This window comes from Fundulus heteroclitus, chromosome 16 (assembly GCF_011125445.2).
Source record: "Fundulus heteroclitus isolate FHET01 chromosome 16, MU-UCD_Fhet_4.1, whole genome shotgun sequence".
In the NCBI taxonomy this organism is placed as follows: domain Eukaryota; kingdom Metazoa; phylum Chordata; class Actinopteri; order Cyprinodontiformes; family Fundulidae; genus Fundulus; species Fundulus heteroclitus.
The window spans coordinates 19,932,932-19,947,738 of NC_046376.1; the positions used below are offsets into that span (position 1 = coordinate 19,932,932).

Below are 14,807 nucleotides of genomic sequence, written 5' to 3' on the forward strand. Positions count from 1 at the left end.
CAATGTTTAACAAATGAGTAGGAAGCCATGGTTAAGAATAAAAAGCAGGAGCCTGGTTCCATTTTCACAATTTTTCTGACCCCGCACGTTAAATTTACCCAAAGAAGTCGGCTCATAGATGATTCCAGGTGAATGTTGCAGAGTAAGAAAAGGCTGGCTTCTGGATAGGAAGAACAAAACAGAACTAAAATAATCTAAATATGTTCCATTATGAATCATATTTGATACAAACTATACACAGAACAGGGCTGTTTGAGTCATTGCCACATTTTTGTAAAAAAAAAAAAAAAAATGTAAAAAAAATAGTTGCTTGCTGTAATGACCCGGCTCATGAGGACATGACAAAAAAAAGTAGACACACAGTCTTTAAGGCAAACATACGTTTTTCATTAAATAAGTTTTAAATAAAAAAAAGCAGACTAGACTAAAGTATGACAGGACACCAAGACAAATAACAGCCAAGACAATAACCGACACAAGACCTAACTAATTTCAGAATACCTAAACCACAACTGGCCTGCTCCCTGACCCTATAGAAACTACAAAATATTATAAGGCCTGAATTAAGACCAATGCTTCCTTTTCAATCACAGAGTAGTTTAACTGGTAAGAACTGAACTTTGTTGAAAAGTAGCGAACAGATCTCTCGGTGCCTTTTTCATCCTCCTGGAGTAAAATTGCACCGGCACCAACCATACTGGCATCCACCTGTAGCTTAAAAGGTTCATTCAAATAAGGATCACCCAGCACAGGCACTGAGCACCACAACATTTTTACATAACCAAATGCTTTTTGGCACTCTGGTAAACACACAAACCTCATCACACTTTGAAATAAACAAATATTGATGTTTATGACACGCATTGCAGGAATGTTCACCTCCCATGCAGTCCTTTACTTCTTGTCACATTAGATCCAGAAAACGTCTACATATGTATTGATAATTTTTGGATAGACCAACACTAAGTAGTTCATAACTGGGTAGGGGAAGCAAATGGATACTTTGGTTTTAAAATTTTAAAGTTTTTTAAAAATTTAAAGTTTTATAAATGAGAATCTATATTCCTTTCCCCTGAAACTCCCAAATAAACCCTAGTCAATCCCCTTCAGAATGTAGTTAACTAATTAAACTCCAACCTTGTGTGATTTGTTTATGTTGTTGATTTACATGCATTTGTTGCGTATTAAGGTCTCTGGATATTTTAGAGGACCAACAGCATAGTAGAAGAACAAGGAACACCGCATACCGGCCAGGAACAAAATTGTGGAGAACTTTTATACAGGGTTGGATTATAATGCAATATCCCAAGCTATCAATCATCTCACAGAGCACTGTTCAATCCGTCATCTCAAAAAGATGGGAAGGGAAGAATATGGCATGACTAATTCAATAACATTTAATTAAATTTTACTTATATAGCACCAATTCACAACACGTCATCTCAAGGCACTTTACAAAGTCAAATTCAATCAAATCACACAAATTGGTCGAAAGTTTCCAATCTAAGGAGATTGCATCGAGCTTGCATCGAGTCTTGACCAGCAGCATTCACTCCTCCTGAAAGAGCGTAGAGGCACAGAGATAGTCGTCTGCACTGTTGATGGCTTTGCAGCAATCCCTCATACTGAGCATGCATGAAGCAACAGTGGAGAGGAAAACTCCCCTTTAACGGGGAGCAAAACTTCCAGCAGAACCAGAACCAGGCTCAGTGTGAACGGCCATCTGCCTCGACCGACTGGAGGTTAGAGAAGACAGAGCAGACTGCAAACTTAAAAAGACATGGAGGTCCACCTAAACTGACAGCCTGGGCAAAGACATTATTAGTTCGGCTAACAGACCCATGGTGACTCTGGACAAGATACACAGCTCATGTGGAAGAATCTGTTGTCAAGAAATCTGACATTAAGACAGCCAAGGTTTGATTGGAAAAAAAACAAACACTTTAATCCACTTTGCGCCAAGCCTTGTAGGGAACACAGAAAGCATGGAAAAAAGACTGAGAGACCAAAATGTATCTTGTAGGCATAAATGCAAAATGATCTGTGTGGCTAAAAATAATTAATTAATGTCATCACAGTAATATTCAGCAGTATTGAATATGGCGTTCATGATATTGCAATATTCACTGGCTCAAGGTGGGTTCATGTGGTTAGAAAAGCCCAGTCAGAGTCGAGACCTAAATTCATTTAAGAACCTTTGGCAAGACCTGAAAAGGACGTTCATCGATGCTATCATTCCTCTGACGTGTGAAAATAGTAGAAAAAAGAAACACTGACCCTTTCTTTTAAGTAAATAAATATATTATTTTGTGTTAGTCCATAAGGTAGAACCCTAATAAGTACATAGTCATTTGTGGATGACAAAGTCTGACAAAGGTTAGAGGGCTATGCATTATTTTTGTCAGATACTGTATTAAAGTTCCTTATTTACTGATCCTCTACTTGTTTTCAGAATGACTTGATATATATATATATATATATATATATATATATATATATATATATATATATATAATACGGTAGCTCCTGCTGGGATTTATGTGTTGCGTGTCTCACTACTAGGTGGCGGGATGGTGGGTCTGACCTCAGTCAACCCTTCAGATGGCCAATGGACTGTCACCCAGATCTCCTGCCATTCAGGTACTTTGTTCTTTGTCTTGTTTAGATTAACCTGATGTGATTCAGGTAATTTCATGTGTCATTACCATGCAGTTCTTGTAAACAAATTTTGTTTTGATGAATGCAATCCTTTTTACTGTTATGTAGGGTCTTAAAGCACACGGACGGCTGATTTTGCGCAGCAACCATAGGCGCATTATTTCTGAGGCGCTGCTCAGCTTATGTTCAGTTGGTTAGGAACATGTTGCCTTTTTTTCTAAAATGAATAGTTAAAAGAGAAATGCAGACAATGTCTAAAAATAAAAGCTGGACTGGTATGGACATAACCACGTTTTAACTTTAGACTTCCTTCCTCCACCAGATCTGGTGACTGATATGGACTTTTCTCCCTTTGATGAGAGTCTCCTGGCAACTTGCTCTGGGGATGAAACGGTAATCTCTGCAATGTCACCATTATTTATCCTCTTTCTTTTTACTTTCTTTCCCATCCTTCAGTATTCTCTTGAATATTTATTTCTTTTGCCTTTCTTCCAAATAATGTTATCCTGGCATATTTTTGATTGCAACTTCAAACATTGTTCATTATAACCTTTAAAAAAAACCCCTCCCTACTCCTGTTACATTGTCTGGAGCCACAGATGCCCTAGCTCACAGAAAGTGCTGAGTTTGGGTCTCAGCTACTCAATTTACCTTCCCGACCGACTCCCACTCACACAAACGCATTGAAATTAAGTGTCTGGAATCCAGTCAGCGCTTTTTTATTATTTTTGTTTCTATTTCATGCTTCCAAATTTGATTCTACTCTGGTCCTGCAGAGCCAAGTAACCGACCTGGCACTGCGTCCTGGTCTGCTTTAAGCCAAATAAAGACCATACTACAGTCTGCATAATCTTTAAAACCATTTAAACCTCAGTGGTGTGTGTGGTAAATATTAGGGAACTTAGTTTGAATCGTGAACTGACTTCACTCCTAGGTTTTCCCCTGCATTGTTCTTTACGTACAGTTTACTACGGCTAACAAACTGTTTCCTCACAGTCTGCAGAATTGACTCGTAAATCAGGAATGTTTCTGTACCACCACCAGATGTTTCAGCCTTACTTTAGAGGAGGAGGAAATCACCTTTGTAGAAACGTAGCAGCATTAGAAACACAGGCGAGGAGGTCGTTTGTACCAATGCAGTGGCAGCGCACCACCAAGCGAGCTGTTTTGCTCAGTAATTTTACCCCCGCACAGCCCTTTGTGTGCACATTTTGACCAGCGCAGGCAGAAGAAATCGTGTATAAAATCAAAAACCTGTTTTTTTTTTTGTTTGTTTTTTTTGTTTTTTTTACTAGATGACTATAAAAAAAATATAGCAAGGGTCTGAATTCTGGAGTCTTTTTTGTCATGAATTGTCAAATTATAATTCTAATCTAATGAGTCTGTGCTGATGTTTTTTTTCTTTCTCCTAAATCACCATTGTTAAATACAACAAAATGTGATCTTTTTGATCTCCTGACAATTATATCTTGGATTTGAATTGTTGTTATCAACTTTGCTCACTCTGTGAGAACCTGTATGGGCAATTTGGAAGTGTGTGCGCCTCTACTCAGTTGGGAACCTCATTAGTGGCAAACACAGCATGTAGTGATCTCTGTGTTTGTGGGACTTGATGAGTGGAATTGTTAAGGCTAGTTAGGGCACTGCCAGCTGGATGTGTTGTTTCACCCTTGGCATAAGGGGGATTTGGCCACCCCTCCTTCAAATTCCCTACAAAACCAGGCCACACAGATACTTGTGGGGCTGCATGTCCTAGATCAGGGGTGTCAAACTCATTTCTATATAGGGCCACTTTGGCGTCATGAAGTCATTAAAAGGGCCGGTTGTACGTGTATAGACGATACTTTTCATTTCATAATTTCATTCCAGTTCACATAGAAGTATAAAAAATGCACAGTAACATAAAAGTAGCACCTTAGGCCCAGTTTATACAGTTTATCTGCAAAAAAAGTTGATATTGGTGTGAGTTTTACCTTGAATTTACCTTGACGGGCCGGATTCGGCCCGCGGGCCTTGAGTTTGACATCTGTGTCCTACATAAACTACCACTGCTGCTACCAGAAACCTCCACACAGTACCTGGGACCCAGATTCAGGTCTGAAGGGGGTCCTAGGTTTGTTTTATTGGCATAGCTATAAACTTAAAGTTCATAATTTAACCTTTCAGCTTCACCTATGAATCTAAACTTCACGTTTTGTTTGTGTATCCATCTAATTTAACAGCTTCATCTGCACAGGGTAGCAGATGAATCATAATTAAAACCTTGACAAGATGATCTGTTCAGCTGAATTCTTCTCTGTCACAGACGGAGAAAAATGTCAAACATGCGCTAGAACTGTTGCCAGCGAAGCAAGCAGCAGATATTATCTTGCCATCTAACACTCTTGTGTGTGTGTGTGTGTGTGTGTGTGTGTGCAGGTAAAGCTGTGGCGTTTGTGCGATCCAGAGCAGGAGCAGCCCAGCAGCCCCGAACTGACACTGAAGCCAGGTCAGGGCAGGCTCGAGCTCGTGCACTTCCATCCCACATCCTCGGGCCTGCTGGCCGTTGCTACCGCCAGGTCTCCTCTGATTTGGGACACCAGCAAGCAAGATGCGCCTCTCGCAGGTAACTACACCCAGAACGCACGAGCAGAGCTTATATCTTACGCGTGCAAACAAAATGAAATCACACGTCACAGAAAGTTTGCCTCGTTGTACGTTACGTACCGTGTCTTCAGTCTGTGTCAGTCACAGCTTACGTTTGTGCCATGTTCATGTTGTTTATATGTGTAGCATAAATATATGTATTTGGACTGGAGTGGAGCAGCTGGTTGGCATGTTTTTTTTTTTTTGTCGGAGAATGTGTGACTGACGTTGCCTACGTTTTACAGCCCTGTGGCTCTGTCTAAGTGCCGGAGCAGCAGAGGTAATGTTTTATTTTGCAGTCTTGAGGCCAGTCTCCTCTGACTGGCCTCAGGATGCACTCACTGTACTCTGGGCTCATACACCCCCCCACCCCCCCTACATTTTCCTCCCCTACCACAAAAACTGCACACCTCTTTCACCCCCCCATGACAGCTGACCTGGCTGCTGCTGCTGCTGCTCACTGCTGATCCAGCATCTCATGAGCTGCAACCCCCACTGAATCTTTCATTTCCTCCATTTGTTGTTGTTTTGTGGTAACGGGGCAAGATAGAAGTGCTAGAATTAGTCACGAAAGGCTCTTCCTTTAAAAAAAAAAAAAAAAAAAAAGGGAGGATAGGATCACCCATTTAAAAAAAAAAAATCTTTTGTCTCTTGGTGTTAAACACAAACCTCCACAAGCTGTGCTGTGCTCTATTCTGACACAGCAGTGCTTATAATTTCCACACGTTTGATGTAAGTCATCCATCCCCTCATTGTGCTTTTCTGAATCGTTTGGCTATATCTTTTCTTGTTGTTGTTTTTTTTTTTTTTTTTTTTTGCTGTTGTGACGTCCTCAGAATCCTGTGTTTTTTCTGTCGTGTCCGTGTTTGCTGTCATTCTCTACGTTCATGCGCGTCCTCATGCTTCCTCTTTTTCTTAAATCTTCTCAGCATTTAGATTTGTTTTCTTCCTAAATTGATCTCTATGTTTGCAGCCCTGGAGCAGCACAGCGACCAGTTGCAGAGCCTCAGCTGGAAACAGGACGGTTCCCTGCTCGCCTCCTCCAGCAAGGTGAGGCTAACTCACACGGCACTGAGATTATGGGGCCATACAGGAGATTTGCGCTTTGCCGCGTTTCTTTTAATTCACCATGCAAATAGTCTTTCATTATTTCTTTAGACTATTCATTTTTTTGGAAGGGCCTTCTTATCTCTTAAAGCAATTACTTTGAGTTACTGTTGCTCTCAAATTTCTACACACTTTTGTTAAAATGCCAGGTTTTTGTGATATGAAAAAGGAAAGGATGATCTCAAAACTTTACACGCTTTCACTTTTCGTAATATGGTAATAGCATTGTTACCCACCCTTACATTTTTTTATTCCGCCTTTCTGCATTCATCCATAACATCCTTAATAATAAATAAATAACAACTTTTGCAAGATAATACTATGACATCTTGACATGACTAATACTGTCATGTCAAGATGTAGCATGGTAAGGGACTCCAACCTAAGAAGACTGAATGTTGTAGTTAAATTAAAGGATGCTTCAGCAAGGTATTAGAGTAAGGGTGTGCGCACTGTTTTAGTTTAATTTTACATGGTATATCACATTAAAGGTTAAAAATGTTCAGGATCAATAATTATATGCTTTAGGTTCTAATAACATACCTTATTATAGGTGTATGACCACTTAACTACCTTCCTAATTTTTTATAAATCAGCACAGTGTGGATATTTACGGAAATTATCTCTAAATGAGCAAAAGAATATAGCAGGACATTTTACATTTTCAAGCACAACCTAAAAAGACTGAACAATTTTGATTAAAGCTGTTTAACAATTTAGAACATCTTTGGAAGTAAAGTATAAAGAAATAAACACTTTATAACCATCATTCTTGACATGCATGGTTGTTTGGATCTAGATCCATTAGCTGCAGTTACAGTTATTTACCACTAGATGCTGCTACTGGCTCACATCAAGCACCTTCTCAGGTTGGCAAATTATATCAAATATGTTGACAAGGCGATGCTCATAAAAGGGGGTGGGAAGCACATTAAACACTGGATTAGACATAATTGTGCCATTTTAAAAGGAAAACAAGAATAAACTTTGTTATCACCTCAATATAAAAGTAAAATTACCAGATCTGTTTTGTGGGTGAAACGGTGATGCCAAAGACGTAACTAAAGTGCCCGAGGAGATTTTCCTTTATAAGACTGGAAACTGCTTGGAAATTAAAGACCTAATGGAAACATGCTGTGTGTGAAGGTTTAATCACGCAGGGCCCTAAATCTGTCTCATCGCTATCTGACCTTTCAGTCCCTATTCCCAGCATGCAAGTTTCTCAGTGCCTGACAAGAAACTTGAACTGGGGCAGAAAGACCTGAGAAAAAGTCCGGTTGCCTGTGATTTAAGCCTATTTGCTGTTGCGAGGACCCGGATAAATGAGAATTTATTTGCCCAGGAGAAAAGGTCACTTTTATTGAAATGGGGATTTCGATTAGGTTGTAGGGGATTAGCGAAAAGAATAGATAAGTTTGAAAGCGTTTTTTTTAAGTACAAAGTATATGTAATCAGTACTTTGCTGGGTTTCCTTTTGCGTGATTTACTGCATTAATCTAGCATCCATGGAGGCAATCAGCCGGTTGCACTGCTTAAACAAGGTGCCTTTTGACCTCTGTGGTTCATGATTTGTTTAACATGACAGACAGTTGGGAGTTCATGCCTTGGGTTTGCCTCTTTACACAATAAGACGCAATTATAAATGGGAATATCCAGCCAATAATACCGATTAGAAAAGCGACGGGTCAACGTCCTGGGAATCGAAGGGTTTGTTCTTAATGTTCATTGTTATCTTTGGAGGAAAAAAAAAACATGCAAGCCTGAGAACGCCATCCCAACTGGGAAGTACAGCGATGGCAGCATCATCTTGTGTCCATGTATCGCTTCAGGAGGCCATCAAAAGGAACAAATATTGTTTGGGAACATGGATGTTAAAGATTGGGCCTAAATGAGGAAAGACCCTCATTAGACAGCCAAAGTAGTTACAAAGTCACTGAAGGACAACAAAGTGAATGTTTCGGAGTGGGGAAATCAGTGTGAGCAAACAAACCCGATTCAGTTACAGTACCAGATCTCTCCTGAAAATTAGATCTTGGATCTGGATGAGAATACCGATTATAAATAAAGTTTAAATAAGATAAGTTAAATCCGTTCTGTCAGGAGGAATGGCCCGAAAGTCTGGCAAACTATTGCAATCAACTTTTGAAAGAACGCCCAAGATGTTTGACCGAATTCATACAGTTTTAAAAAGGCAATTCTATCTAATACTAAATAAATGTAATCTTCAGAATTCAAATACATTTTTAAAATATGCCTATAAGTTATCACTATTTAGACTAGTGGCAAATATTAATTTTAGTTATCCTAACTGACCTATAACAGAAACGTTTAGCCTGATTCTGTGTGATTCAGATCATGAGGGGAAAAAACAATTTCCCTTTTTCACAAACATATATTTTATATGTAAATATCTGATTTCTGTTACCAAAAGGAACTTTTCAGCTAAATTTTAATTTATTGAGATTCACATTTTTTTCTTTCATTTGTTGCTCAGTAGTATCTGAATAGAGCGAGCTTCTCTCTGCTTTAGTTCTTTAGTGAAATCACACAGTGACTGAAGTGAAAATTCACCCGAGGCCCCCCCGGGAGCCCACTCTTCAGACCGGGCACATTGACGTTTACTCGTCCATAAGAGCAAATAACCTTTGACACAGAAATGTCCCACGTTCACCTATTTAATAGGCATGATTGTTGGTTGTGTTCCCCCTTGTTTGTCTCCCTCTGACGGGTAACAAATTACTCCAGCCATCACAGGATGTCTCCAAACCCTGACAGGGTAATCATCCCCAATCAGAGCTGCCGGCTCTACTGACGCAGCCTAAAAGAGGCAGGACACCTGAGAAGCCAGTGTTTGTGTTCGGGGACCTCTGAGGGTCCTGCCATGTTCGACTCTGGTGTCATTTAACTAAAAGGGGAGCTTTCACTCTCTTCAATTTGAGTTATTAAAGCAAATAGAGCCTGCCAACATGTGGGTCCAATCCCCGACTCCTCTGTAAGGGTAAACAGTGGGGCTTGGATGGGGGGATGATGAAGGGAACACCCCCGCTCCCCAAAGGGCAGTAATCATGACGGGCCTCATTTGGACGGACAGAAGGGTATATTTATGACACGCGTGGATAGAAAGGGGATCCAGAGAAGTCAAGAGAAAGCCACTTCTGGGTGCGAGTGGCGAACGGGACCAAATATTACGGCGCCCAGACGCCACGCTGTAACGAACACTCGATGAAGATGCTGCGGTCTCAGCAGGCTTTGACCCGCGTAACCACGGGAGACTGGGAACGGCCGTCTGGCAGCGCCGTGTGTTTGACGAGCGCGGCGACCGACGGAGAGCGCCGCCGGGAGAAGATTCCCAGCGTCTCTGTGTATGTGTGTGTGTGTGTGTGTGTGTGTGTTTGTGTGTGTGTGTGTGTGTGTGTTCGACGCACGGCGAACACACAATAACGGCAGCTTGAAGGTTGACGTCCCGCTTCTTTGATTAAACAGCTGCTGCCAAAAGTTCACCGGCGCAAATACAGACGCACAAATCCATGCAGGGCTCCCATCTGTGCCTTTTTATGAGTTTAGGTAGCGTGTGTTTTTTTTTTTTATGTGGTATTGTTAGAGGGATAAGAGAGAGAGAGATTGTTTGTCTGAGTCTGTGCATATATGCAGTTGTTTGGTGAGCTCTTCTGTTCATGGATAGCCCCTCATTTGTGTGTTTGCACTGCCAGATAGTTTCCTCCTTTGCATGTTGTTTGCACTGCAACACTTTGGTTGATATGGCACCCAAAGTGCTTTAAGGTCCAGGTCTCACTACTGTGCAATCTCTGTAACATGTACTGATTATTTTTGACCACAGGGTATAATACTTCTGACTTTTGTCGAACTTTTTTTGCACTGTTTTTGTTAAGGATATTGGAGGTGATTTAGAGTTTATCTATCATGCTCCAAAGGTTGCCAGAGGGGCTTACAGCTCATGGTACCTTGGGGAATTGGGCAGGTCTTAATCCAAAGTGCAGAGACTGGAATAAATGGATTTAAACAGGTTTTATTCCCACTAAACCATTTAAATATAGTAAAACCAAGGCTTTTGGAAGGTTATTCCACCTTAGGGGGGTTACTGATTAAACTTAAGCCCATAGCATTATGCTGCCACCGCCATGCTTTACTGTGGTCACGGTGTGGCAACCTGAATTATTGTTTTTGTAGTATAAAAAAGTATAAAAAAAGGTTGCAATAACCACTAAAACATCCAAAGTGCTAAAAGCGGGAACAAGAGGACTGAATCCATACCCAGCCAACAAATTCACAGCACACCTCTCCCTCTGTAGAATTAGACACTGCTGCTGGGTAATTAATATGATGAAACAACTGAATGAAACATATAATGCATATATGATGTTGAGGAGGTTAAAAATGTTAATAAACCTCCTGCTTGTTTTAGTTGTGTTCTGAGCTATACCCCTCACCAGTGGTTAGGCAGTGCAATGTGCACGTTATAGGTGTGTAGAGCAGCTAATTATTCTTTTTGGCAGTGGACCTCTTGCAGTCAGAATTTGCTGTGTCTTTGTGTTGACACTGCCCTCACATTTTTCTTACTTGCTGGTTTCATATCGTGATTGTAAATCTATATAACTAACTATTGTTGACAAAATAACCACAAAAAAATTGGCTAAGGTGTATTTCAACCACGTTGGTGTCTAAATGATGACTAATATCAGGTGCCTGAACCCATTAGTGACGTTAAAGACACTTCACAAGAGCTTATCATGTTCTCTTTGGTCTTGTCTGCATCCTTTCCAGATAGCCGTTTGCAAACTCCCCCTGAGGAGGAGAACGTCGTCGCTGCTTTAAGCCCTTTTGTTTTTTAAGTCTGACCTTTGATAATACACCAGACAACTCAACTAACGGGTTGTGGGGGAAAAAAACAACTCATTGGGTCCTCGCGTTCATTTGCGTTGTCGCTTTTTGCAACATTTGTGCTTTCTTGGCACAGAGAGTCCATATTTCGGAAACTGAAGCATCCTTTTCCCAGCAGGCATGAGCAGTTTTGTTCAGCAGACTATTGGAAATAACACCTTGAAAATCTCTGCACGTCATTTGAATCAATTTCTCCCACTTTCTTTGGACGTCTTTTGGAAAAGTGTGTGTGCTCAGTCAAACCTTCAGTTTTTCCCCAGAGGCAGGAAACACAGCAACAAGGAATACTTGGGCTGCAGCGGGGTGTAAAAACAACACACCACCATGTCGGATGCCCAAGAAAACTGGGAAACCACAACTAATCTATCTCTAGCAAAGTATTTGCTTCTCCACTGTTATGCCATTGCCTATATATGGAAGGGGGATTGTTTTCTGCACCTAAATAACAATTAGTATTTAAAAAATGAGAAAAAAACACTTTTTTAAAAAAAATACCTTTCTGTGCCCAAACATTAGACCTTTGGTCCTTATATGTGTTTAGTTTTCCATTTGAATTAGTTTTGTGGTGGAAACGGTAGACCAGTAATTATGAGGATGTGTGCTGTGTTTATATTTTCATATGCGTTTAATTATTCTATACCAGAAGTTGATTAAAGTTAGCAGTGAATAACTAAGCTCGTCATTATTTTTGTACCATTTTTTTAAAGGATAAAACGACAACAACAAAAACAGGATGTCTGTTCTTTATGCAAAATTACTTTGTATGAAAATCCTTTGGGTTTGTGGGAAATGAATTGGTTAAAAGTGATGAATTTAAAGTTTGGTGGATGGAACAGGTGGAGTCCTACCCAAAGGTCATGAGGAGGAGATTTGTTTGTGTGTTGTTCCTGGAGTGCTGTCTGAGCCCCGGGGCTTACTCTCAGGTCAGAGAGAGGCCTGAAGACAGAGATTGGGGGCATCGTGTTCGTGGGTGGGCTGCACAGACAAAGACAAGTCGGAAACCTTCAAAAAAACAGCTTTTTTTATTTATACCCGTGTTTGCTATTCATGTCAGAAACGCCAAACAACCACCCATTTTAAACGCTGGGGTGATCAGGTTGAAGACAAGTTTAAGCCCTGATCAGATTCCTCACCATGTGTTTTTATGTGAAAGGATAACGGGAACGAAAAAGGCAATGATTCGTGTTGAATGTGTGCCCACGTGGGCTTCTCTGTGTTATAGTCGGCCCCCTGATTCCTTTTGACATGTATACGTTAGGTGTGGCAGGGTTGAACCTAAGTGCTTATAAGCATTACCTGCTATCAGCTCCATGTGTCAGGCGGCTGCTGTGATCATAGTCACACAGCAGTATTAGGTGACTCGGCCGCAGCTACAAGCGTCCCCACACAGCCTGATCCCATTAGGCGTCGTTTCCTTTCAATCACATACGAGTCTCTCTGATTGGCTGCTTTGGCAGCTGCTGAGTGTGTGTGTTTTGGTGGGCTGGGGTCAAGGCGTGCGAGGCCACAGATAGGTCACCGGATTTCATGCGCTGACGACGAATCTGCGAGATTTCTGCTGATTAAATGACAAACCTGCTCAGCAGTTTTGTTGTTCTTTGTTTGAATTACGCTAACGAGGAGGGGTCCTTTTGTTAATACTTTCAAGATGTAGCTTTGATATTCCAGTTTTTTTTTTGTTTGGTTTGCATGAAAATAATATTGCTAACTGAATATCCTGTAATTTCTTCCACGTTTTCTGTGAGGCAGCGTGAAGATCCTGGACTCAAAACAAGTTCTCTGACCTTCGTTTGCATGTTAAACCTCTTACTCCTCAGCCTGCCTCTCGTGTTATTTCAACTTAACTTCGGGGACTGTTTATAAATGCTGGTCTGGGAATGAAAGTAATCATCATACAGATCAAAGAGCATTTATGTTCAGGCTTAATCTTTAATAATTTAAGATTATTTCCATCTATGAAAAGAAGAAAAATACAGGTTTCTTTGTATTTTTACCTCTTTGATTATTGTTACTACATATAGCACTGAGGATAGCTGCCAATCTTGTTACAGAAACAAGCAAAAACAAAAAAACTAAAAAGAAGTTATTTAATCTTAAAAAGCAGTTGCTACACAGGACACGGGGCTCTATGCACTGAGCAATGACCCTCTTCATACCAGAGTAAGACAAGAAAATGCCAGTAAAACAAACATTAGGTCTTTACAGGTTATTTTAGGTGCACTCTCTGTTACAAGTGATGGGTGGTAATAGTTCTACTGTTTAATGTGTGCAAAAAAGATCTGTGAACAGACTTTGGTGGGTTTTCTGTCATGATGGCGGAATATCCTGGTCTTGGGAGTTTGATTCAGGGCTGGCCATGCCTTACAGGAAGGCACACTTGGCAGGTAGCACTCGATGTGATTTTTATTGCAAGGCTCTCGGCATGCTGATAATGGCATTCTGACCAGGCGGTAGCAAAAAGGATCCCAAGTTGCTGAAACTAGTGATCTATGATCTTTTTGGCCAACAAAGACATTAACAGGATTGATTCCCTTGCAAATAAGGAGTGGTATGACTGGTATAAGCCCCCAACCAGGGGAGAAGTGCGCAGACCTCCAAACTGCACCTAGATTGGTTGCTGGGAGAATGGAGGAAGCTTTGCGTTTTTTTAGGCTTCAGATTTCAGTTCAGCTCAACATATTTGTCACTCTGTCAAAGACAAACCCTGTTATCCCTGTTTGCAGTAAGGATTAGGGGAAGGAGGAAGAAGCATTAGTATTATTTTATCGACTATTTAACATAATTTTTCATGCATCCTCACTAAAACTATGAAAGTGGAGCCCATCACCCCTGTCCTGATGTCTTTACACTGGTATCTCAGAGAATAAAATTTAAAATACTCCTGTTAGTTTCAAAGTTACTGATTGGATTCGCACCAAAATACATTAAAGGCTTATTGTCATATCAACCTTGCGGACCACTCAGATGTTCAGGTTCAAGTCTCCGCTACATCCCCAGAATCAAACATGAAGAAGCAACATTCAGCTTTTTATGCTCCACCAAGCTGGAACAAACTCCCAGAAAACTGCAGAAATGCTGAGACCCTGATTTCCTTTAAATCAAGGTTAAAAACAAACTTTAGAGTTTTGTTTCACTCATCTAATTAAACTAATAACTGAAACGGCGTTAAATTCACGCTGGAGTCCAACTTTTCTTTAGTTTTCCTTCATTATGCAACTGCAGTGTACTTCTTTCTTATGTTTTCATCGTGCAAAACACATTGACTGTTCCTGCTGAAATGCACTGTACACATAAACTTGCCTTACCTGTGTTCAGTAGCATAGCGATGGGATGGAGGGAAAAGCGCCAGAGGGGGAAATCAGAACAAGCCTAATTTGGACTGAAGGAATTAGCAAGGAAGAAGATCGCAGAAGCATCATGCTTGCCTTCACCCCAAAAAAACGACTACAATCCAGATTTTTGCCACAAGTAGCATTTTATTTCACAGTTGCTAAACACTCAGGACATCTGCATCTAGT

At 40.6% G+C, this 14,807-nt stretch overlaps 1 protein-coding gene across 1 annotated transcript in view; it reads left to right on the top strand.

The window, feature by feature from the left end:
- The window catches only part of coro7 (coronin 7), a gene marked incomplete in the record, with an annotated part of 159,798 nt that overhangs the window by 6,205 nt on the left and 138,786 nt on the right, over positions 1-14,807 (top strand). Inside the window, 3 exon segments of the mRNA XM_036147988.1 lie at positions 3,023-3,051; positions 5,077-5,263; positions 6,257-6,333. Of these exon segments, the coding sequence (XP_036003881.1) occupies positions 3,023-3,051; positions 5,077-5,263; positions 6,257-6,333 (293 nt within the window).